The sequence below is a fragment of the Zonotrichia leucophrys genome, chromosome 2 (assembly GCF_028769735.1).
Source record: "Zonotrichia leucophrys gambelii isolate GWCS_2022_RI chromosome 2, RI_Zleu_2.0, whole genome shotgun sequence".
Taxonomy (NCBI): Eukaryota; Metazoa; Chordata; class Aves; order Passeriformes; family Passerellidae; genus Zonotrichia; species Zonotrichia leucophrys.
The window spans coordinates 118,999,218-119,021,086 of NC_088171.1; the positions used below are offsets into that span (position 1 = coordinate 118,999,218).

A 21,869-nucleotide genomic window follows, 5' to 3' on the forward strand; every position below is an offset into this window, starting at 1 on the left:
TCAGCTCTGGGCTCTCACTGCCAGACAGGCATGGAGGAGCTGCAGTGAGTCCAGAGAAGGACAATGGAGCTGGGGAAAGAGGACAATGGAGCCAGTGAAAGAGGTGGGGGTAGATCTCTTCTCGCCAGTAACAAGGGAAAGGATGAGAGCAAGTGGCCTCAAGTTGCACCAGGAGAGGTTTAGACTGAATATTAGGAAAAATTCCTTCACAGATGCAGTTGACATAAGTTGAAACAAGTTGCCCAAGGAAGTAGTGCGGGCACCAACCCTGGCAGCATTTAACAGACATGTAAATGCAGCACTTCAGGTCATGGTTTAGTGGTGGACTTGGCAGCCCTGGGTTAACAGAAGAACTCAAAGCTTTTAAGAGTCTATTTCAGCCTAAATGTTTCTGAGTTTCTTGGGCCTGGAGCTCCATCTAACCTCACAGCACATCCCCCCAGGGAACCATTTGTTCATTCAGTGGGAGAGGTCTTTACTTCCCTGGAGCAGCTCACAAAGGGGTCATGTGAGCACCATGACTTGAACCAGGGCACAAACAAGAGCCCTAACAATTATCTCAAAGCCTTAACAATTTATCTCAATGGCAGATGACTGCTGTGAGTTAGGTATGCCAGAGACCACATCCAAGAGCACCCTACACTGCTGAACATACTCTGCCTATGAATCTGAATCACTGCTATGGAAAAAGCATTTGGGATGCAGACAGCTTTGCACTTACACAATAACAGAGAGGTGCTTAGAATAATAGCTTAATACAGGTCCAGCTTCCTCCCATACACTGGACCAGAGCCCCAGCTTTCTAAAGCATTAATTTGTAACAGACGACATTAGATAAAAGCTTTTCCTGATAACTTCTCCATTGCTTCTTGTACCAGCACAGAAACTTCTTAAATTCCAGGGTAAAGGAAACTAGATTAGAAGGCTCAAAATCCCCTCTTTCCTGAAGCAAGTTAAATAACTCAGAAAATAAGCAAAGCACAACAGATGCAAATCCTTAGTATTTTCAAGAAATCCTCTCAGTTAGCATTTTGTATTAAGAAACTGTGGTATTCTACATGATTATCTAAACAGGTATCTCACCTTAAACATGGGTCTCACATGCTCCAGGTGTGTTGCACTGGTAAAAGGGGCCTGAACGTGGCTCACTGCCTCCATAAGAGCTTTAGCTGTTTTAGCCATTTGTTCCATTTCCAAGTTATAGAGGAGTCTTCTCTGCTTCTCACTAGCAACACCTGCAAACACATTTTTCTCTCATTTGTGCATCTTTAGCAATGGTGTCTTTAGAAATATAATAATTTTACATTTTTCATTAAGTACAATATTCGGATGCATTTTTGTATTATCTTTCCTTTCTGAAAATATCACACCAGCCTTCTCATATTTATTTTACAGATAGATACAATTTAACTTCAGGCAAACTTGTATTCAAAATGCAAACTATTTTTAAACCTTTACAGAATTTTCAGAATTGAAAAACAGAGATTTCTTCTCCATCACCTCAACTGACAGCATAAATATCACACCCACAAAGTCAAATTGAAAATGAAGAGATATGTCATAGGAATCCATCAGCAGAGAAAATAACAATAAAAATAACTGGACATCCTTTTTCAGTGTGAGAACTACATTAAACCTTTTCATTTCCATAACAGAACCTCCATCTCATGAAGACAGTGAAACCCAAGTATCATGTAACAATCATCTTTTTAAAAGTGACAATAAAACATTATGTCAAATGAATGAACGCTGAAAATGAGAGTTGTTTTTTTTCAGATGCAAATTTCCTGCAAGCAATCTGTTCGTAAGGCTAACCTAGGACTTAAATGATATAAATATGCTGTGAAAAAGTTAAAGCTTTCAATGTTCTCTGTAGAAAAGCTAGAATGAGCAACATCTCAACATTCACAATAGGCAAAACAACAAAGGCTTTTCTATCTGAGAGAGGAAAAGATAATTAATAAGTGCACAAACTGGGGCCCTAGGAATCAAATATTACAAAATATTTGAAGACAGATTGGTTACTGAGGGAAATCACAAGTTACTTAAAAAAAAGAAGACACACACAGAGTGTGTGTGTTCTGCTCTGTACCTATTGGCTACCATGTAACTTCACAGAGCCCTCAGATTTCCCTGTGCTGCTGCTCAACAGCAACACCTGCCTCCTCCATGGTGAATGCACTGACTGCCAGGAATTCAGATGCAAAGGGAAGGGGAAAAAAGCAGTTGTATTTAATGCAGATTTGAGGTCAGCATCATGCATTTATGTTAAAAAGAAAAACACATGAAATTAGAAACTAGGACTCAGTGTGAGTTAAGTGAGTGGTGCTTGCTTCATTCAACTCCTGTTTTAAAAAGGAGAGCTTAATGAAACTGAAGAGCCAACCCTTGAAGAAATCTAAGAATACCACTACTTACTTTGTTTACTGGATTTTGTGGGTATTGTTAATTCTTTTGTTTCTTTCATTGAAATCTTCTTTCCAGCTATTTCATTATAGATAGCAGACAAATATTCTTCAGGGAGATCTTTACTGTCATTGATACCTCTATTCATTTTAATATACTGTTCTTTTGTCATTTTATTCTTAACCTGAAATGCAGAAAGTAGCTGTAAATACCAACACATGAGGCAAGCTTATAATTTACAATCTGCCTATAAAACTGTCCAGCCCACAAGAAGTTACCATCAGGGATAAACCTGCTGATTCAGAAGACTTTTTAAAGTATTCAACATATCTAAGACTACACTGTCAAATCTACAATATACCACAAAGCCATGAGGACATTCTAACACTCAAACATTTGGTGCGATCCACAGATCAAATGTATGTCAAATGTGATGTACATTAAAAAAAAAAAAAGAAAAAAAAGCTTTTTCTTGTCATACAGACCAAACTACCTATGAGGCAGAAAGCTACCTTACAGAAAGGCCTAACCAAAAAAACTTCAAAACCTCAACACCCATGAAACATAATACCGTTACTTAAAAAGATGCACTAATGTACACTACCTTACTTATTACACACATACTGATGTTAAATTGGATATCAAGCTCCAACTACATTGTCACAATGCCTGAAAGTTACATGCCTATGAATTACACAGATATTTATTCCAGCAACATACCTGTGGACTGTGAAGATCTGTTGTCAACATGATAATTGAGTAAGCTAAAACATATGCAGTATCTGCACTAGCAAAAAGAGTTTGCCTGAAGGCAAAAAGGAGAGAAAGAATAGCAAATTTAATTTATTAGGATTTTTTACTAATGACTCAGCTTTCCAAAGTTCTGAAAAAGAAGTGTATCTTACCCTTGGTTACATTCTAAATATCTAGCAGCAAATTTCTCCATTAAGCGATCAATTTTTTGAGCTTCTCCGGGCAGACGAAATCCTTCTAGAAACATGCGCAGAGCTGAAACGAAATCCTTTCCCGAAAAGTCGTGCTGGTCTACATATGCATACATGACTTCTTTGTTAAATTTATCATTGTCTCCCAGGAACTCCCCAACCTGAGTCTAAAATAAGAGTAGAAAAGATAAACTAGTGCATTTATATTTGAAAAATAAATACCAACAGTCAAGAGTTGTACAAAAAGAGGCGTGTATTGCAGTTAACTGAAACATATTCCTGCTTCTCCTCTGTTGTCTGAAGCAAAGTATTTTGGCCATTATTCCATCATAATGCTCTTACATGCTCACATGTATCTGCCTACATTCTTCCTTCTCTGCTTTTACTCACATGCCATTTGTTTGTTAGATGAATTCCACACGTGTACAAGACTAAGTTTGTATCACTAATGATTGTACTCTGCTGTAATGATGTTTGTAGTTAAGAAACTTATTAGAGGAATGAAAAGCTCACTAAACTTAACTTTTTTCCCTAGAGTACTGATCTCAAACAGATGCAAGGGATGCTCAAATAAAGATAGCTGGTACTCAAAATACATCTGAGTTGATCACTGTCAACACAACACAGTACAAGGAAAAAGAGCATGCATTCAGATAAAGATGCCTGGATATGTAAAACTGAGGTTAAAAAAATGTTTTCATGTCTGATTCTAAGCAGTAATATCGAAATTTGTGAATTCAGCCACAGATGCAAACATGGGCACCAATGAGTGTGGCCTTTGTGCATAATGGTGAAAACTGCTGTTTCAGAAAGTTAGGTATCTCATGACAATATTAACATGAGATATTCCCACCCATATTGCAGGACCCTTCCAAGTCCAGCAACAGCTGCTAGCTGCAAATAAAATCCAAGAGCTAATCTCAATTAACTAACTTTCCTCTGGGGGCAGAAAAAAGTGCTTTAATGATGTTGCACCACATTATTATTTTCACCATCTCTGAAGGACAGATACTTCTGTCAGTTCCTTACTAAAGTATATAGATTTACTAAGTTGCTTCAAGCTATAGTAGCAACTAAGTACAAGTTTTGAGTCAGCTCAAGCAGGTCAGTCTCTTGCTTTACAGGATGCTGAACCACAGGATGCATAGAGCACAGGGTAGAGCTCTACTGCACCCTCCAACTCAGATTCCTTGAACTTACAAATTTTAGAAGAGAGAAAGAAAGGTTTCCTTTTCTTCATTCCTCAATAATGTGATACACACTCTGAACACTATCAGCTGATTTGCAATTAGTAAAAACACATCAGTATAAGCACAGACAACCATCAGGAAAACAGTTTCCTTACTGAATCTAATCTTTCCTCTTGATGCAAGAATTGAGCAATATCTTCAGGGGTAGTGCCAAGCATTCCTTGCTCTTGCAGGTACTGAATCCCCCTCTTTGGTTTCTTGTTGAATCTGTACAATGAAAAGCAAGACGAAACGAGAGTTAATCCTTTTACTCATGCAAAATGTTGTACCAGCCTAAGTAAAGAAATTCAGACATTTCAGATAAGATGCTGAAAAATCTACATATTAAGTATTTTTCCTTTATCAAACTGCACATTAGAGAGGAATGAGCCATTTCCATTTACTCTGGCACTCATAAATAAAAAAATATTCCACAAAGACAGCAAAATCTTGAAAAGAACAATTATGCTGTTGATTTTTATCTTAATCTGTATGAAACAATCAACAAATCCATTAGTTGCCTGTAAAAATGGAAACATACAAAACATAGAACCAGGAAACTGAAAGAAACTGAAGCCCTGAAGGGCTAAGGCATATTTGTGCAGGGTCCCGGAACTGAGTGACAGGAAACTTTCATTTTTGCATAAAAATGACCTCACTGAGGAGATTAAGGTGATAAAGATAAAATCACATGGAAGATTCATATCAGACTTCACTGAGAAATTACACTATGCTCCAGTTCTAATTATGACAAGTTAATTAATCATAAGGACTCATCAGCATAAACATACAGGAATTTTCACCAGTAACATGTACATTAAAATGGGTCACATTCAAATGATCACGAGTTCAATGTTCTTTTTATCCAAATATAAAAACCTTATTTTTAGACAAGCAGGTCTGGAGAAAAAAGAACAAACATTCAGAGTACTCATCTTCTAGCTGTGAGGAATTAGGTTAACACAAAACACTGTTGACAGGCTCCAAAGGGGACACCATTCAGCACTCTTTCACCAGAGGAAGTGCTGTTACATCCAGAGTTTTTTTCCTAACACAAGATGAGTATCTATGAGGAGAAGGAAGAAAAACCCAGGAATCTTCATGGCTCCAAAAGAATCCACCCTCCCATGGGTGATAAAAGGGCACTCACAAGTCAATTCCTTGTTCTATTATTTCCTTTTGCTGCTTTAGGACTTCAAACTGCTCTGGGTTGTCAGTGCCAGACATCTGTGTGCTGTAACTGCCAATTCCTGATGAAGCAGTAGAATCCAAAGAATTTAAGCTTCCATATCTGTTAATTGTCTCAGGGTGTTTGGTTTCACTGCTGTCCTGTTCTGTGGGTTTTTCTTGGCCTATAAAGTGGAAAGGGTTACATATATCCAAAACACATCCAGTGAAAAAAAATAAAAATCATTACAACATATCAAGGAGAATTCTGTCAGTTCATCACATACTGAAATTTAAATCTTAAATTAAAACTATAATTTCAGGCACTTGGGAAAAAAAAACACGTCAGAAAACCAACTACAGCTTTTTTATTTTATTTTCAAATCCAATGTCTCTTTTAAGCTGGAGCAACTATTCTAAGGTTTAGAAACACAGTGTCTGAAAGAATTCAGGCATGACAAGGAGCTGGTGCTCTCAGTTCACAAAGACAGCCATGCTAACCACTCCTACAAAGTTTACTACTTCACCTACCAACTTTAAAATGCTTAATCTGAAAATTCTGGCATAACTTTAGGTTGGGTGAACACAAGATTAAAACAAGAAATTATTTAGTTACTTCATGGCTTACAACAGTCAAACTTCTACAACTATATAACGTATATGAAAGTATTCAGTAAGTAGGTAATTTTAAAAATAACCAGTAAATAAATAAAAAATGCTCTCTCTCTATTCAGCTTGCTTTAGCAGTTATTTAATCAATATGAAATTACATATAAATTAGGGGAGCTTCAAAGAAAGTTTTGAGGCACTTTTAAAATCAGAAATACAGAGAAAAACAGGATTTAGACATTTTTCAGTCCAGTAGCATTCCAGGAATTCATACAACTAAGAAAAGACAACTAAGACAACTTGTTTAAATGACACCAAACTTATCAATATTCCTACCAAAGGAAAAATAGTCTGGACATTAACGGCATCAGAATACTGGAAGAATACACTGAAGTCTTTTAGCACCTCATTACTGAAGGCAGAAGAAACACATCATATGTCTTACCAAGGGTTGTCTGGGAATTGGGATTTACATATTGATCCTTACTCCACTCCACCATGCATTTCAAGATCGATACTAAGCATTCCAATCCTTTTTTCCTCAAACTTAATTCCTAGAAAAGATTTCATAAACAATTAGTGGACTGGAGAGTTTAGTCTCAAGCTATCATGCCAAGAAACATGAAACTTCATAAAGTTTGGTGCAAATTTTACCTGAACATTGGACATGCCAAGTTCTTGGCTACCCCTTCCTTGAGCAATCTTTGATAAGTCATTAACCAGCCTTTCAAATATATTTGCTGCATTTAAGTCACAATCATAGTTCACGTAGATGTCCACCACACTCTGAGCATCTATAAATAAAGTGACATTGTCAACCTTGGAACAAAAAGTAAGTAATTTAATGAAAGGCAAGTACAGTTTTATTCTTTGACATAAAAAACAAAATCTAGAAAACAACAGTCCTTCATACCTGCACATATCCTTGTCAGTGTTTGTATAACCATCCACTTATGATCAAATGAGCTAGTAGAAGTTTCCAAGATATATAGGAAAATTTCTTTGAAGAAAACCTAAAAAATATTCCAGGAAGAGGGAGAAAAAAAATCTATTAAAAAACAGTTACTAACTTTGATGGTCAATTCTGAAAACAGCACTTTAGAAGTACAGGAAATAATGAAAAGTCAGAAAAAAAAAAAGGAGGAAAGGAAGAAATACAGCCTACAATTGATACATGCAAATTAGGAATTTGAATTATGTACTTATGTGCTTCTGCAGTGCTGCCCAGGTTTATTTTCTAAGCATTCAAAAGCAGAAGAATTTGGAATTATGTCAAATCCTGAAGGACAATTCAGCCTAAGAAGAAGCCTAAACTGCTGTTAAGAGTTTCTTTGGGATTTTGAAAGAAGAGGTATTATTACCTCATGACAAAAATACTTTATCTGCAAGATGATGACATTATGACACAAACTTGAAGTATTGGACTTTCATTAGAAGGGAAATGCCTTGACACGGAAGAATCACTCTACAATATCAGATTATTACTGGAAGAAGGGGAGTGATCAGACACAGCATGCAGCACCTCCATTAATAGGAAAGCTACTCTTCACTAGAATACAGATAAGTTTGCTCTGAAACTATTTTAGTATAGGTGCTGTTGTTTGGAACAGAAACTATTTTATCCCCTATCAATTAGCTCCTCCCCAGACTCATCAGCACCATAGGCTGACTAATTCAGCCAAGCTTGCTTAGCAGCTGAACTAAAGCTTCTTCTTGCTTCTTCCCTGGGCAGCAGCAACTGCTGTAACAGCACCTGAGCTCAAAAGTGAACAGGGCATTACATCACCGTTCTGTACTTCTGAGAGCCCAGCTCTTCACAGCCACCTGCGGATCCAAATCCACAACACAGTTTTACTGGACAACTGCTGAGAGTCTCAAGCCATTCAACTTCTCCAATAGCATCACACAAATATCCAAATATTTAACTACCCTCGTTTTAGCACTGACTGTTCCTTCATAACACAGATTTTTTACAGAGATTTTTATGCTATGAGCCAGGTAGAGAAAAACATAAGGCTGTCTCCACTTTAAGTCATACATCTGGGGAAAACCAGCAACACTGATTTTCAGGCAACTTTGGTGGTAAGCTACTTCCTCAAGCAAAATGTTCTAAAAATAGTTATATTTTACTAATCTCTTTAGAGAAATAGAGGCACACAGCACAATGTCAGCTAACTGTCTTAATAAGGAAAGCATCCCTATGAAACCTAAGGAGTTCAACACATAACAATTCCAAGACTTGCACACGCTTAAACGTGCTTAAGCGTACTAGACTGATTTCAGCCACAACTTCATGTAATCAGAGAAAGACAAAAATTTAATACATGACATGCTGTGAGTAACCCTCAGTTACACATTTGGTGTTTTCTGACTTTTATTGAAAGACATTTTATATTTCTCTGCAACTAGCAAAAGTATTTCTTTTCTGGTAGAAAATTTTAAAAAGAAGTCACTGATGAAGCAGAGAAAAGGTTTCAGGGGCAAAAACTAAACCCAAATCTAAGCTAGAAGAGAAAATAGCTGGAAGCACTGCATACTATCAAGGCACTTCAGATCTTTATGCCTCTGAGACCAAGACAATTTCTTGCTTCTGGTGTCACCTTTGGAAAAGCATATCCTGGAATGAAGAACTTCTCAAAACCATAGTTATAGTTTACATTTCAGCTACTTTAAAATGCTGTTTATCAGTTTATAACTTATGGCAATTCATATCACAGAGTTGAGACTTGATTCCTAACTTACTGAAAAGTAAACCACAAATTATTTATTATGTTTGGTCAACTGAAGTATGAGTTTTAAGGTATTCAGTTAGGAAAGGGTGGTAATGGTAAGCACAGCTAAATGACACCCCAACTCCTCTGATATCTAGGATTTGATTTGCTGCGAATATATTCATGAACCCCTTCAGAATTACTGTTACAATACAATTAAGGTACAAATCAAACTATTTTACTGTCAGAGGGCAGTGTTACCTAAATATGTAAGTCAAAAGGCCACGGGAGGGTGACTTTCAACAGAATCTGAAACTTTTCTTTTCAAACACGCCAGAAAATTCTTACACAGATGAAAAATGCAGCCTCAATCCCAAAATATAGAGATTTTGCATATTGTAAATCAGAGCATATGGCTCTCTTTACAGCTTCAAGACACAAACTGCATGTGAAGTTATCTACATTTCTACCCACATCTTCAGAATAACCTTTAGGATCAGTAGCTGAAAGAAGAATTCTTAGCTCACAATCAGGAAAAAGAAAGGAGTTTCTAGAAACTGCTGTACCATGTACTTTGTAAAAAATGGGCACTTCAGCAGTATCAAATTTTTGGGTTCGCTATTCACAAGGAGGAAATGTAGCCTTGATATGTGGTCATGGCCTTTAGCATACTCTAGGACCTGCTACATTAGTGCAAAGCATCCTATAACCAGTTTGCCTCATATGTCTTCATTTTCTATTAGGGATTTGTGAAAAGCTGGCAGTGATGGAAACCTATCAAATTTCTGTCAGGAAAGCCGACTGCAATGTGTTCTCCACCTACATGCTGACTTGTAAGCTCTCTGAACACAGCAAGTCCAACACTTTCTGGGAGGGAGGCTGTGGGACTGAGAACAGCTCCACCCAGTCTGTCTGATGTGCCAAACCCTGCACACACACCACAGTCTTGCTGAGCACACAGTTGGCCTTGAAGCTTTTCAAAATGCATCGTATTTTCAAAGCACATTCAATCATTTCTATCCAATCTATGCTCAACCATACACTGTAAATCTTACTGGTTTTCCCCCACAGAAGTATCAAACTGGTAAGTGATCACAACACAATTTTTTCACATGCTACTGTCAAAATGAGGTCCTTCCTCCAAAGCTGCCATAACACATCAGTTTATTCAATGACATTCACAGATGAAGTGAATTCCCTGAATTCAAGGTCCTTGTAACAGCAAGATTTATCAACATTTCTAAGCATCTCTTCACATACTTAAGCTCCACATGGATGGGGCAATCTGTCAGCTTCAGTATTCACACCTGAATCTCCAGACAAAAAATTACTAAAATAAACAGCAGGGACACACTGCACACAGCAATACTTTATTCACCACAGAATTAAGATCTTTAACACATGTGACACCACAAGAGGCTAACCTGTGGTTGAACAGAGTTGCTCTGAGAAGCTGCTTGTACCTCATGCGCAGAAAGCTGATCTCAAGAACAAACCCTCCACATACTGAATTATAGAATATTCTGAGCTGGATGGGATCTGCAAGAATCATTGAGTCCAACTCTTAAGGGAATGGCCTCTATGGGGATACATCTTCCTTTGCCCTATGACTTAGAGCCGATCCACTGAAAATCCACAATGCCTGCCAGGACTCAGAATTTACTGCAAAGAATATGGACTTCTCTCCATTTATAGTCCAAGGAGTTAAACTGCGTGCTCACATTCAGAGGAAATGAGATCTTATTCAGGACATATATTGACAGAGGCCCTGATAAGCAAAGGGAAGTGGCCACAATGATGGAATAGCTGGGACTTGCCCAGAGAAAGAAATCTGTTCAAGGGATCACAAAAAAAAAATCCACAATGCTCTTCATGGCATTAGTTTTTTATTCTAAAGATCTTTTGCAAAACCATATATTACACAGTCTTTTCCTCAGTGTTTTCATTTTCCTAATTTATAATATGCAGAGCTGGGCTAAAATTTCTTAATCACAATATTGAACAGTGGTTGAGCTTAGCCACAAACCTACTCAATTCTGAGTTTCAGCAACACTCTGCAATAGTACCATGCCACACCCAAAGGAAAACTTCAAAATAAGGAAAATCTGGCAAGTCTTACACAAAAGCTGTGAGTCACAAAGGAAAACAAATTTATTTAAGCAACACCAAGCTACACAAATATAAACATATGTTCACTTAACACCTCCCACACATTTAATTATAAATTAATGTAACATACCTCAATCTGCATCTTTAGATGAGTCTTAAAGTTTGACAGGAGGGTAAGAAATATGGAAAGTGAAAGTTCAAAAACTTCTGGAACTGATGAGACTCCATTTTTTGACAGTGCAACACAGAGGTACTGCTTTATAGCATTAATGAACATCTCATTTGTCCTGAAGACTGGTCCTGCATTTTGCAGAATGGACAGAAGCAGCTGCAATGAAAGAATCTTTGATCGCAGTTCATGAGATCTAGAACAAAACAACACAGCACATGAGCCCAGTGTAAGACATAAAAAATAAAAAACCATTCTCTTGAAAAGTCAGTACAAACCACAATGGTTTTGCAAGTGGAATATTAATGAGAGAAACTCAAATTTGACACAACCAGTTGCAGAAAGGGTCATAAAAAGATGTTTGGTCTTTTTTTGTTAAATTGTTCATTTTTCAACCAAGAATGCAGGCAAGACCTTTTCCAGAAAAGGAAAAATTACTATTGAACCACTCTCTCTTCTGCACCACAGAACAGCAGGACCAAGAGGCAATGCTGCCCTTTTAGCCAGAGGATGAAGGACCATTCTTTCCTGTAAACAGAGCTTTGGAAGATCCCATCTAAAATCCAGCCCATCTACCAAACCCTGTAGTAAAAGGTGGAAATTCCTTCTCCTCCCCTATTTCCACCAGCATGGAAAGAGAATTGAAGGACTGTAAACACAATACTTCCTGCCAACACTGACATCTCTCTGCTCAAACACAGCACTTATCAGTCACTGGGCCCATCCCACTCTGAGAGCAGTAAGACACAAAATGTGCCTCTCTGAAGCATGGCATCACCAAGTCAGGCAAGGGCAGTGTTGCCAAGTTCTCCACAATAACATTCTTACAGACTCATGTAAACCAGAATTCATGTCAGAAACAGGGCTACCTACTATTTCTGCTCCACAAACCCCAGAACAACAAACACAACAAAACAGCCAAAACCCACTGAAACCACATGAAAAAAGCATAAAGGAAACCTGCATCTATTATAATCCAATGCAATAAGTAACATTCCAGGTGAAACCATTCTCTCCTGAGACTCCTGATGCTCCTTCTCACTCCTGATCATTTCAAAAAAAGGCTGTATCTCTCCTGAAGAGTGGGTATAGACACAATTGGCTTTCCAACAGGACAGTCCCCAGCTTTCATTAAACAGCTACCCCTGACAGAGGACAGCTTTGAAACACAGGGAACAATGACAGGAAACTTTTCATGCAGTACAGCCCAGACACAGAAAGGAGTGCTTCAAGTCCATCTGCGACACACAGAGCAGCTGGATATTTGCTATATATTGCAAATATAAAAGCTTAATTAAAAGAAAAAGTAATTCCAGTCTAGCTAAAACAAAAAAAGCCAATTAGTATCAAGTATGTTGCAAATAAATAAACTCAGTGATTTCTGCCCAACAAAGTCAGATAGGGAAATCAATCTGCAAACATTTCAAACTCAAAATATAATTCCATCAGCAGACTTTTCTTCTGAAGATGCTTTTGAGAAGAAAAGAGCCAGTCAAACTGAGTGAGGAACTTGTCCCTCATATTTCTCCTAATGGGCTACAGGTCAAAGTCAATCCAAAACTGCTCTCTGTAAGAGTTCTTCAAGAAATACTTGATGCTGGCACTGCATGAACACTGCCATAACAATCTGTTTTGATGCAGAAGGCTTGGTTTTGTATCACATGGTACCAGATATGCAGATAGCACATGACCAGATTATACTTTGCTATGGAATATAAGATTTTAAATATGAGAAGAATTTCAGTAATAAGTAAAATATTAAATTTTGCCTACTTCCCACAAGTGCCAGCTCCCACCTGAAATCCTGACACACTGACCTTAAAAATTTTGTATGATGTGTAAAGCTCACTTAACTTAGAACAGGTTTAAGGTGAAAACAAAAACCAGCAAGCAAACTTTTGAGCTGTATTTCACCCCTATCTTATTTTATTCCAGAAACAAAGGAAACAAAGACATTAACCAGGTTCCCAGAAAGCAAAATGCTGATCTTAAGTCCCAGACTTGCGATTTTAAGCTAAAGCTTCAAGTTCAGTTACCTAAAATCTAAAAATACTTTCATTACAGACTTCGTAACAAACTTCATTGAAAGTAAGATTTTTAAAGAGGCAGATAAGACTTTTGAAATGCCATAGATATCCTATGCCTCCTCTTCCAATTACAGCATGTTTGTAATAGTTCAAAAGCCAGCAATGCCTCAGAACCATTGATAAATTCCAGGCACTTCTCCAAATATGGCATATCTTCAAATGTATTGGAGTGAATTTTGGTTGCCCTAAATGCCTTTTTCTCCAATTTGTTTTTGCATGAAGAGCTTTGCCAGTCCTAATATGAATGTCAAGGACTCCATGGATTCAGATGAGATTCTCCAAGTGCCTCAATAGCTATTACTGCTCTTGCAAGGCAGTTAATCCACTAAAACCGTTAATAAATGGGCTGCTTTAGGCTCAGAGTACTAACTAAAACCACAGGATTTTCAAGGCATTTCCTGGAAGACAATTCTCAGCAAGAGTGAGGAAAAACCCTCATGCCCCAGTCTTCATTCTCTAATGTCCTGACTTTTCAAAATACATTGCTAGATAATTTTAAAAGGTTCCTAGATTAAATCTTCAAACCCTTTTGACTACATCATATCTTTTCAACTTATTAAATCCACATCACTGATGTAACTAAACTGTCTTAAAGTTACCTCCTTTAAAAGCTAGACTCAGACCAGTAAAGCTGATTTTAATTTGAAGAATACCAGGCCTTTCACTGTCATTTGAAATCATATTATAGTTTCAATTTGAGCTCTTAACACTCCTTAGAACAAAAAAGCACTCCTCTTGAAAATTATCAGCAACTGTTCCTAATGTGCAGATCAAATGTATATAAATTATATGCATATAAATCCAAGATCAGAAAGCAAACCTTTCTGCTGACACTCAGAATTTAATACTGGCACCCATCTACAGAGGAGATTCTGTATTTGCTTTATAATCAACAGTTCTATAAATGAAACTGAAGACATCTTCAGTCAGAAGAAACAGCCACATAAAATCTTTGTTATCAAACATTTATGTTTTGATTAAGTAGGCTGACAGAAGTGTGCGACCTGAACAAAAGCATGGAACACTTCTTCATGAATTTATCATAACGAGTTATCAGCTCCAGGTGAGGAGTTGATATTAAGTAGAGCTGAGGATGTGTACTGGACACACAAATGTGCTGGTTTCAGCTGGGGTAGAGTTAATTTTCTTCCCAGTGGCCAGCACAGAGCTATATTTTGGATGGAGAGCACTATGCAGAGATAAAAGAAATTCTGGGGCACAACCAGCAATGGTTACAAACCTAGAAGGTACCAAAAGCAGAGTAGTGTGTGCAAGACCAGAAATACCTGATAATCTTCTATACAGACTCTTCTCAAATGCATTATAAACAGCAACTAGGAAGAACATGTTCTACTTATAAAAGGACAGGTGTTAAGAAACTTCTGAACAGGTATACAGAAGATGCATTAAAACATAAAGTATCTTTCCAAAGTTTCTACATTCTTTTAACTATACTGTTAGTTTCTCGTTAACAGGACTCACAAAAATATTTATATAATTTTTTTTATATAATATATATTTTTATTGTTAGATTCATTAGGAAAACTTTTAAATTCTACTTACTTTGGATCTGGTGGTCCATCTGACAGGGGCTTCATGGAGAGTTTACACAGTGACCTGAATACAAGGAAGGCATCCTTTTGTAAAATGTGGGAAAACTTAGCACCAGGGGTAGGTCCTGAAGAATTTCCAGATTCCTAAGGAAGTTAACATATTTCAGTATACCATTTTGCATTAGCAGGGCATGCAGGGAAATCCCCACCTCTGAGCAATAAAAGGTTAATATATTATACAATTATAACCAACTCACTTTAGCTATATGGTCTCAAGATTAAAAAACAGAAACATTCTACAGTCCAACTGAAATAAAAATCACTACTGAAAATGCCCTACTCAGAAAGAAGTCAGAATTAATTAAAGAGCATAATGAAATTAGGTAGGTCAAGTTTAAGTAGGGTAATTTGCAGTGAATTGCTGCCAGGCACTTTCAGTAGATAGTTTAAACTAGTTTAAAAACACCCAAACACCAGACATATTAACAGATTATGAATAGTTACCTATCTGCTGCCAGATACATTTGATAAAATGCCTATGGTACAATAAACACGCCTATTACTAATTTCTTGCAATTCTGTATTATTGTTCCATACATAGGTAACAGGTTTAATGTTAAGTCTTCTATTTGTATGGCTACATGACTGTAACTTTTTGAACTTTAAAATTATTATTCTCAAACCTAATTACTCAGTACACTCTGACAGCAAATATTCTTGGTCAGCTGACAAGTGTACACATATCTCATACAAGAGAGGGAGTGTATTTTCACACCTATTTTGTTAATGAAAATCAAATCCTCTCAGACATGAAACTCTTCATCTGAAATCACTGCATTAAGATCATGCCATCAGCTTGAAATTTCTATTTCTTGCTTGAAAAGAGCACACTAAAATTACACGGGCAAGTGTATTATTGGCTGCATGTTTCACTATATATATTGAATACTAGTTTTACAGTTTCTCAGAAACACTTCACGAAACAGGAAAATGAGTTTTCTTGAACAGTAACTCCATGGGACAACTAAAAACATGCTGGGATAAAAAAGACATCACATGCCAAATTTATTCCAAAAAATTTCATTTAAGTAATGAATTGAAGTAAAGCAACATGACTTAATTCTTGAAATTCATCTCAGTAACCTATTTTATGGAATTATACTAATCACTCTGCACAAGCATTGGGCAACATTTAAAACTTAATACTTTTTTTCAGTATTTCCCAATTATATCTGCTTGTACCTGAGTATCATTGGAAGAGACAGATAATCTGTCATCAGGTAAAGATGGTGTATAAGCAACAGAAATTGGAGTTCCTGGAATTCCATTTGCCTGAATGTTTTCACTGTCACTGCCATCCTCTAATGATACAGTTGTGCCATCACCACCTGCAGTCCCTTCCACATCTATCAGAAAAGATGCAAAAATAATTAACAAGCATTATATGAGATTAAAAATAGCTTTTAAAGCCAACATTTAAATACAAAAAAAATCATAAGGAGGAGCTTAAGACAGAATTTACATGGCACTACAGAACTATAAAAATTGCAAATATTCTTAATTCCAAATAATGAAAATTACAGTAAGAAATTTGATTATAACTAAACTTGTCAGGGTCACCACTCTACCAAGTTTCCAAGAATATTGGTATGGGACATCACCCATTAGTCTGATAAACAATTTACAACGAACTGAAAAGTACAGTGAGACACTGCTACTGGAGAGAGGGACCATTTCTGAAGAGTGCTTATACAGAAACAAAATAAAATAATAATTAAAAAAACAAAACCAAATTTGTATTTTAAAAGAACATTAATTCTCCAATATCAAGTGTAAATCCATATATGAAATCCTGTCCATTTTACTGTTAAATAATGCACTGCTGAAGTCTGACAGCACAACTGTCTTCTTCAGCATGCAAGTCATATTTAAATGATGATAAATTTTAGTTAAATATTTGAAAGTGGTAAAATAATTCTTAAGGTCAAGAACCAGACCGCAGTTGACTTGATAGATATTAATATAATACCTCCAACTACTATGTTCACCATTTCCTGCACAATACTTTCTACAATTTCTTGTGCCTTCTCTTCACACTCATTGCTTTCACCATCGTAAGTTCCTCCATCAGCTTTAGAAAGATCTTTAAAAAGAAAAACAAACACAAACAAGGATTAATGAGAAACTCTGAAATTAAGATGGTACTTTGCTTGCACTTAATATTTCAGAATAAATGTTTGGATGCTTCAAAAATAGGTATTTGCAGAATGCAAGAACTCCAGTGGTTAACCTGAAATGTTAATTATTTGCCATTGTAAATGGCAATTAATCTACAGGCCTGTGCCAACAAAACACATCAATTTTGTATCTTCATATACATTAAAACATGGAAAACTTGAGGGTTTTGAGATGTTCTCAAAAACTTTCACAATATTACACAGAAGCAAAAAGTAATTTTTGATTCAGACCTATAGAGTGCAGGACTTGAGTATGCTCTTGAAGGACAGTGGTAACAAGGACAAATGGGCATTTTGCATTACTCAACTATCTGAAAACTTATGCCTGTATTACTCCAGATTTGGGATAGAAAAAAAAGACAGTCCTCAAGCCTTTGTTTTAACAGACCTTTTCCCTCCCTCCATGAAACAGAAATACACACTGATTACTTTCTGCTGCTGTGGCTTGGTCAGCTTCTGTCTGTTCATTTTCAGCACTAGAAATGTCAGATCCATTTTCTGCCTCAATATCTTCTTGAAGGCTCTTGTCCACATCGTTTGTGCTGTGGTCAAGCTCTCTCTCATGGTCTTTGGACAGCTGATCAGCCTGTGCTGGAATATGTCTCAAATGAGGTGATTCAGGCTCATGATGGCTTACTGGAGACTGTTGGAGATGGTGTTGCTGTCTGTGTCTCTCCTTTTCCATCTGTTTGGCTTCCTGAAGCTACAAAAGCATTGCAAACACAGAAGAAATTCACTATCAAAATAAAACAATAAGATATATGCATTATTTTATAGAGAAGAGATATCTATTGTCTCTGCTTACACAGTAGCAGTGTAAGAAAATGCATCTTTGTTTAATTATAAATAACTTCAGTATGGTGGGTTAATCCATTGCAAGAGGGATGCTTCCCGACTATGCATGTAGCTCACACCTTCGCTATCAAAGAAGGGATGACCACACTACATAAACCATAGAGCCAAGAGTTGTCTGCCTGCCCTATTAGGAAGCTCAGGGAGTAGATGTGACAATAAACAAGGTGTGTTTGGAAAAACATCAAGGCAAACTCTTTTTTGTGCTCCCTTGTTCTGGAATCCCCAGAAAGGGAAGAATTTCTGTGACTTCTGTACACCACCCCCACCCCAAACTTCATAGTTTCCACCTATTTCAGAGGGCAAAACACAAGAAGAAAAATATCAGATACCAGATTCTTTTTTCTCCCCAAAGTACCCAAGTTAGAAAAGCCAAAAAGCCTTAATAATGATGAAACAAATGTCTCAAGCTGGTTTGCTTTCAAGAGGTAGTTTCTAAATAAAGACACTGAGATACTCACTGCTTGATTTTCCATACGTGCAAAAATGACATTCAGCATTTGTGTTAGAGTGGCCTTGGCTGTAGTTTGATTGATAAGATTTTTGCTCGCTAGGTAGATATTGTAACATGTTCTTACAGCCTGTAGTACTGTTCCTTCGTGGATTTCTATGTGTTGAGATGTTACTGCAGTGAGCAAAGCCTAAATAAACACACATAGATACATTTACCAGTCAAAACATTTATCAGTCAAAAAGTTTACAAATTAATAAATACCAAAACTGGACTACTTCTAAAATATATATAAATAAATATTTTGAATACAATTTAATTATGTTTTCCTCCATACTCTTGTACCTATATTGGAAAATCATACCAGTTATATTAAACTGAGTGTTTTTCATCAACATATCAAAGTATTACATGTTTCATAGCACGTAACAGCATGAAGCAACCAAAGGAACCATCAGAGAGGTAGCTAATAGAAGTCATCCTCAAATTTTCTAAACACAAAACAGGAACAGACTACCCATTAAAGCCTGGAAGGGAAGCCAAAGGGTCCAAAAGTTGTTTTAGAAATAAATGTAAATGTGATGAACAAAAATTGAGTATGAGGTTAGACAGCTATACTCAGATAACTGCCTTTTACAACAAGCTCTTTTTGGTAGATGCCAGAAAATTGTGTTGGCCCCTCTGTAGAAATTTGGTTATTTCTTCCTGATCCTGGTTAGCTCTGCCTCTCTTCAAAAAAATAAAAGCACGTAAGCCTGTGGAAGATCAGATAACACAGAAGTAAGGAACAAATTAGCTTTATGTGAGGCAGAGGCAGGCTGGATTAATAAAGGGCAGAAATAGAGGCACATAAAATCTGAGGACAGGGTTTGAAAACATTGTCAGGGATGTGTGTAGGAGAGTGGAAGGAAAGGGGGAGAGCCTGGTTTGCAACAGTTTGTATCCATCACTGTAGTCCAGTAGAAGGAATGAGGGAATTTTGAGCATTAAAAACTTTGACAGTTACCATTCAATGGGATGTTTGGGGTAAGAAAGAAAGAACTGGAAGCACTGGAAAGCTCCTATTTTTTAAAATTTGTCACAGTTAAAAAAGATAGCTCAGGTTGGATAATTTACTCGTCAAACCACACCTCGCATCTCTTACTGACATTGTCAGAACTTCTATACACCCAAGGCACCAAGAAGTGGAGAAATAGTACCCATCTCTCACTCAAACCCCTTAAAAAGTAACATCAGTCACTCTTGAAAACAAGCTGAACAGCTATTTTTTCCAAACCACTACCGTCTGGACCCAACACAGTACATATTTAGTTAATATTTCTTTCACTCAGTTACAAATTATATCACTGATATATGTACACACACATACTCAATAATACAGTAGTTTAGGAACCACCTACAGCTCTTCACCTGGAAGACAAGGTCTCTTGCAGCCTAGCACTAGGGACACTAATGAAAGGTGCAGGGGGCTCCAGTCTCCATCTCTGGTTCTGGTGATATCATTCATAAAGTTAATGTCATCTTTGTGTCATCTTCTGTCTCCTGCTTATATTTGGATGAGTAAGAAGCTGATATTTGAAAAGTCAATTTTAACTTCCACCTCAGTTCAGCAAAATCTTATGATGTTTTTTCACCCAACTTTTAATAATAGAAAGTGGAGCCAGCTATTAGAGAAAGGTGACAAGGCTACAGATAGATTATGTGCTCTTTTGTTTTAATTGGCTTAACAGCTTCAATTTCCTAACTTTTTTCAGTATGCTTGTTATGAATAGCAGAGCCTGGTTCTTTTCACACCACCTGATTAGAGGTGTGGAAGCAAAGAAATGCTTCAAACACACACTGAGACATACCTCCTTAACATCTTAATCCAAATTCACTGAATAATATTTTCTGTGCAGCCTGAGGAATCAGGGTTTCTACAGGGCATCTCCCTGCAGATATCAAACTACCAAGAGTTTACAGAGCTCTTGATAGTCACTTCTTTGGGTTTCTTTCCTTCCCAGGCACTAGATACAAATCTTAATGACTACCATGCACATTTGCAAACTGATAAGCATTTTTAGCTTTGATCTTTTGCTAATATCTTCCATCCTCCTTACAATTTAGAGTCATCCTCAGGCTATTAGTTATTCTAATTTCACATTTCTCTTCTGCTAGTATGCCAGACCAGTAGAAATATGAAAACAAACGCAAGACAGAAAGAATTTTACAATCACTTTCTGAACATCCTTCCCTCTTGACAGTTTCCATTTAGGGCTCAATTTGATGATATGCCCTAGACAACATCACTTGATTCTCTATCATAGAAGAGTGTATCATTATCACAATGGCATGACAGCTAACTCTGAGAAACCACACGTTATGAGCAGTAGCAGTATTGCTCCTCTGAAACCCTTGTGAACTCACATGTTAGAAAAATAAATCCTTCCTTTCTCATTTTAGTACTTTTCTTCAAGTTACTCCCCCTTACTCTGTGACCAAGCAACTACTATGTTCAACACAAGGAAGAAGAGAGGGGTGACAGATGAGTAGAGGACAATTACCTTAGCTCCCAGAAAAGCAGGAATACTCAAAATCCAAAACTGCTACAAAACACAGGTCCTTGAGAGATGGAGTAACAAAAGCTCTGCTTTCCTCCCAGCCACACTCTTACTCTTATTTTGCAACAGGTACAGAGAATGAAGCCACTTGTACTATTTTAACAGCAACTCATCAATACAAGTAAAAATCATCGAAAACAAAAAGCACCCTCAGGTGGTTCTCTGGTGTTTAGTTTTGGGGTTTTGTTTGTTTTGAAAGTGGCTTCAGTACATGCAGAGTATTAAATGCTTGCTAGGACAAGGGATGGGGTAAGGGAAAAGTCTGGGAGCAAAGCCTGGACAGACAAATGGCTCCCTGCAGAGGTGAGAACAGCAAGCTACTCCTATGGAGTCACAGCATTACATTGCTCTTTTTTACCATGTAAAATTTTGCTCTTCAAGGCTTTTTGCAATTGAGTTCCCACTCCTTCTGGTCAGACTTAGCTCATCTGCTCCCACAGTATCCTCACTGTGAGCTAATAAGCAAACGAAAGGAAAAAAAAGCGTACTTTATTTACTCCTCCCCTTTGCTGCCCTTTAGAAACAGAAGGAAACCTTTGTGAAAGGTTAGAGCCGCCTCATTCTCCTTCAGGTCCTTCCAAGGAAGCTTTCTTTGTCACAAAACTTGCAAAAATACCAACAGCCACCAAGCCCTCTTTGCCCTGAAACTACTGGCGACGATTCCGACTGTGAGTTTGTTTCCTTATGCTTTCCCTCCAGTCCTTCATACTTACTGGTCTGTGTTTGGGAAAGACCTTACAGTTCT

At 37.2% G+C, this 21,869-nt stretch overlaps 1 protein-coding gene across 1 annotated transcript in view; it reads right to left on the reverse strand.

The window, feature by feature from the left end:
• Positions 1-21,869, reverse strand: part of ARFGEF1 (ADP ribosylation factor guanine nucleotide exchange factor 1) — an 84,975-nt gene that overhangs the window by 27,717 nt on the left and 35,389 nt on the right. Inside the window, exons 5-19 of the mRNA XM_064706192.1 lie at positions 18,535-18,714; positions 17,651-17,924; positions 17,014-17,127; positions 16,227-16,390; positions 14,995-15,128; positions 11,306-11,540; positions 7,269-7,368; positions 7,010-7,149; positions 6,801-6,909; positions 5,730-5,931; positions 4,696-4,807; positions 3,312-3,517; positions 3,127-3,211; positions 2,419-2,590; positions 1,084-1,235 (exon numbers count right to left, since the gene is read on the reverse strand). Of these exons, the coding sequence (XP_064562262.1) occupies positions 1,084-1,235; positions 2,419-2,590; positions 3,127-3,211; positions 3,312-3,517; positions 4,696-4,807; positions 5,730-5,931; positions 6,801-6,909; positions 7,010-7,149; positions 7,269-7,368; positions 11,306-11,540; positions 14,995-15,128; positions 16,227-16,390; positions 17,014-17,127; positions 17,651-17,924; positions 18,535-18,714 (2,379 nt within the window). The remainder of the gene's footprint in view (positions 1-1,083; positions 1,236-2,418; positions 2,591-3,126; positions 3,212-3,311; positions 3,518-4,695; positions 4,808-5,729; positions 5,932-6,800; positions 6,910-7,009; positions 7,150-7,268; positions 7,369-11,305; positions 11,541-14,994; positions 15,129-16,226; positions 16,391-17,013; positions 17,128-17,650; positions 17,925-18,534; positions 18,715-21,869) is intronic.